Source organism: Belonocnema kinseyi, chromosome 6 (assembly GCF_010883055.1).
Source record: "Belonocnema kinseyi isolate 2016_QV_RU_SX_M_011 chromosome 6, B_treatae_v1, whole genome shotgun sequence".
Classification (NCBI taxonomy): domain Eukaryota; kingdom Metazoa; phylum Arthropoda; class Insecta; order Hymenoptera; family Cynipidae; genus Belonocnema; species Belonocnema kinseyi.
Genome location: NC_046662.1, coordinates 98,350,535 through 98,354,863, shown reverse-complemented (window position 1 = coordinate 98,354,863; position 4,329 = coordinate 98,350,535). Strand labels below are relative to the sequence as shown.

The following is a 4,329-nucleotide window of genomic DNA, read 5'->3' as shown; positions in this document are numbered from 1 at the left end:
TTTAGTTTCCAGCAGTTCGATGATCCTCTTCCTAACAGCGATGTCACAAGATAACAGCTGATATTTTTACAGAAATAGTCAGACAAAAATGTACTGAATCAGAATGAAAATTAAGATCGAAGTGGCTATGTTAAGGTTGAAATGATTATAGTAAAGAAAATTGTCAATGATCCAATAAACGGCAATTTTCTTTCGATAGACAATTATTTGTTTTTCATTTTACTTGGAAAGCTGTATTTATTCTCAGTAATTCATTTATTTGAGTACAGATACTAAACAAGGCTGCTAAAGAATTTTCTTTTTAAAATTTCAGGCCTTTTCAAGGCTTTCTCCAGGTCAACTTTTCGTAAGATTTAGACCTCACAACCACAGATCCATTCCAGAAATATTAAGGCCTTTTAAAGGTATCCTAATTTGTATTATTTTCAAAGATAAATCTAGGAAAATCATCTGGAGTTTCTAACTTTATAAAAAGTTAAATTCAGGGTTTAATTATAATTAAAAATTTGTACTCCCTTAAAATTTCTATCAGTTTCTAGACGATTTTTAACTCAAGGGAATGTAATACACTCAGATCCCAATATTACCAACCTCACTTTTTCAGTTCACTGAATATTTGACTTTTTCTTGTAAATAAAATGTAGGGCTGAAACTTTGAAAAATGTATAAGAATACCATGAAGTACGTTTACTTACTTTATTTGTGTAGGAATTTTGATAAAAATTATTTTCAAAGAAAATAACTTAAACCATTTTTTGAACCTAACAACTTTTCTTATATTTAAAATATCTGCGAGATGTAAAAAAACGTACATAAACGTAATTTACTGTCGTATCTTGCATTTCTCGAAGTTGGAAGCTGATATTTCACATATAAAAAAAGTTCTTCAGCACAAAAAATTTCAGAGTACAAAGAAAATATATGTTTAGAAATTCAAAGAAAATTCAGTAAACTGAAAAAGTAAGGTTGGTAATATAGGTATTTGAGTGTGTAACATGCCTTAAAACATTCAAATGAAAAAAATATTCCTAATTACAATTCATTTGAAAAACGAAAACCTTAAAAACAAAAATTGTAAACTAAACAATGTTTACCATTTCTTTTTACTATTTCACACATTTCCGATTATTTAATTCTAAAATTTTCAACCCGCAAATTATATTCAATACAATTTTTTTCACGTACCAATGCTTTCAGTCTCTTTAAATGAATTAATCTGCAGCTTTTTAGTAAACGATTTCTATAATAATTTTATTCTTAAATTAAGTTTTTTAAAATCGTTTTTAATTTTACATTGTTAATTCTTTTCAGATTGTTCAATTTTTAATATTTGAATGTGAAAGATTCCGTCAAATTTTTTAATTTAAGGCTTTTAGTTGTAATTTTAGTTTTATATATTGCTTTATTTGAAATTCTATGCTAGAAGACTAATTTACATTTTTTACATAGGAAATTATTTGATCATATACAAAATTTCGAATTCTATTATGGATTTGCTCACATATTTCACATATCGTAAAATCTTTTAAATTGTTGCTTCTTCTCCTTTTTTATACTTAGTAGTATCAATAATAACAAAAATTAAACATGTCATTCAATACTTTCAGTCATCAGAAATTCATAGTTTCTAAGCATGATTTTTCTTCAGTTTTTCATGATAATTGTCGTTTATTTGGTCTATTTTTTTGTGATAGCAAACATTAAAAATTTGTATTGGCAAAAAAATAATGCAAAATAAAAATGTTTAATATTTGGTATTACAAAAAATGGATCAACTGAACGAAAATTAATCACAAGCCTCACAGACTGGTCCATATACCCCTTATTGTAACCTATATTTAATTTAGGTCCCTAAACTGCACTTTTTCAAGATTTGGTCTTTATTGTACCCTCTATGCAGCCCCTAATGTAATTTTTAATAATGTTAGGGATATTTGAATATTTTAGGGTATTTTAAAACTTCTAAGGCATTTAAAGGCTCTAGAAATATTTGAGGATTAAGGTGTTTTTGAATTTCAGGAAATATCGCCAGCTTTCATAAAATTTCACGGAATTTCATAATATTTTAGTGAATTGTAAAGAATTTATTCAAGAAAAAGAATGTATTTCGTAGAGCTTCTAAGATATTAAATTATTTTTTGGAATTCCCCCATGAGTTCTTATAATTAATCCTGAATTCTTTTTAGTTTTTAATTCAGTTAATTTATTCTAAATTTTGTTCAATTTTACTTAAGTCAATGGATTTTTGTTAATTTTTTAAAGTTTGTATGTAATTGATTATGAAGATCAATTGACAAAATCGTCAAAGGATTGGAAATATTAAAAAAAAAATTTAATTCCTTGGTACTTTCAAGATCTTAAAATCATTTCAAACGATTTTAAAAGATTCAACAATGACAGGTTATCTAAAAAGATTACAAAGAAATTTTTAATAGATTTCAGTAATTTAATGAAATGTCAAAGGATTTGAAATATTTCAGGATATTGTAAAGATTCCCAGGTATTTTCAAGAGCTGCAAAAGTATCAAGGAATTTCAAAATATATAAAAGGATACGAAATATTTGAGCAATTTTTAAAGTTCCCATACTTTTTTTTCTTTATTTCAATAGTTTGAAGTAAGTTCCACGACTTTGAAATATTTTAGAGTATTTAAAAAGGTTTTAAGCCATTTCTAAGAGATCTAAACAATTTCAAGGGATTTCCAAGAGTTTGAAGAATTTTAAGGGATTTCTAATTTCATGCGATTTGAAAGAATTCCCTAGAATTTCGGAGGATGTAATAGGATATTTTAAAAGATTTTAAGGAATTTTTTAATATTTCCGAAGATTTTATTTGGTTTTAAGAGCTTTCAAGGTATTTCAAGAAGTATCATCAGATTTCATGTAACTTTACGGGAATTTATAATATTTTAATGAATTTATTTAAAAGAAGTTTATTTCATCTTGAAGTCTTTTAAACTCACCCTAAATTCCTAGGCATTTCATCAAATTCTTTTCAATTCTCTTTAACTTTTCTAAACTCATTTCAAAAATACTCAAATCAATTAATTTTCTCGCACCTTTCATTGTTTTGAATTCACTTGATTGTTTCTTTAATCAGTTAAGATTTTTCATTTAGTTTATCGAATTCTTCCAATTTGCCTTAAATTTTTATAAATTAACTAAAAATTTGATTGCATTAAATGGCAGTTTTCCAATTCAAACAATTTTTTCTAGTTCATTTGAATTGCTTTTAATTTAACTTAAATTGTTTGATAGTTTAGTCACTTCCTTCGTTAGAAATTAGTAGAGTTTCAATGATTTGCAGATACTTGAAATTATTTTTTGGAATTCACCCAGAATTATGATTAATTTACTCTGCATTCTTTGGAATTCTCTTGAATTTTTTAATTTACTTGAATTCTTCTAAATTTACGCAATTCTACTTAATTTAATGGATTTCTTTGTCATTTTAAGTTTTTATTTAATTGATTCTGAGCATTTTAATTTCATCTTGAATTCATGGGCATTTTATCAAATTCTTTTGAATTTTTCTGAGCTCATTTAAAAGTTGCTGAATTCATTGAAAATTCTTAATATTTTTGAAATCTTTCCAATTCATTTGATTTTTCTAAAATATTTCCTTGAATTTTTATAAATTCCGTCGAATTCTTCTCGTTTACCTTATTCCTCCAAATTCATTCCAATTTTACAGAAATCAATAGAATCTTTTTGATTCAAAATATTTTTTCAAATACATTTCAATCATTTTGAATTTAACTAGAATTGTTTTGAAGTTTCATGAATTTATTCTGCATTTTTTTGAGCGTAACAAAAAATACGATTTCGTCCCCAAAGTTATTTTTCCTTTGTGAAGTAACATGACTGAACCTTCTGCTCTTTTCTTTCGTTGATCAACCTCTCCAACACTGGTGGGATGACGTGCGTAAAAACACGAGCGTGTTATAAAATCACATTTATTTACAATTCTACATGATCGGTGGACGCCTGTACAAATTGACGAATGTGCATCATCAGCTTCATACAGGTATGAATTACTTTGTTTAAAAAAATGTAGTCACTGTAGTAAAACATTGGCTTCAAGGGCAAACAATTAAGTCTTGCGATTCCACACTGCAAACGCCACAGAAAATGTAAGCCATTGACTTTTGCGTCTGGGATTGAGGAAGAATTCGAGGATAGTTCGTGCTGCTCCTGCTGCTACTTCGTGCGTAAATCCAGATAGCCTTATTAAAACACAAGACTTCCGTTCGCAATATTATGTACAGTTTGGTACATTCGACAGACGTACGTGGTCGCTTCCTGGGTTCCTGAAAATATTTTGTTAGA

At 27.1% G+C, this 4,329-nt stretch overlaps 2 protein-coding genes across 2 annotated transcripts in view; one reads left to right on the top strand and one right to left on the bottom strand.

Annotated features, from left to right (window-relative positions):
• The window catches only part of LOC117175515 (histone acetyltransferase Tip60-like), a 7,110-nt gene extending 7,049 nt beyond the window's left edge, over positions 1-61 (top strand). The window contains exon 5 of the mRNA XM_033365222.1: positions 6-61. Within this exon, the coding sequence (XP_033221113.1) occupies positions 6-61 (56 nt within the window). The remainder of the gene's footprint in view (positions 1-5) is intronic.
• Positions 62-4,079: 4,018 nt separating this feature from the next.
• Positions 4,080-4,329, bottom strand: part of LOC117175514 (histone acetyltransferase Tip60-like) — a 5,360-nt gene continuing 5,110 nt past the window's right edge. The window contains exon 4 of the mRNA XM_033365221.1: positions 4,080-4,310. Coding sequence (XP_033221112.1) covers positions 4,080-4,310 — 231 coding nt within the window. The remainder of the gene's footprint in view (positions 4,311-4,329) is intronic.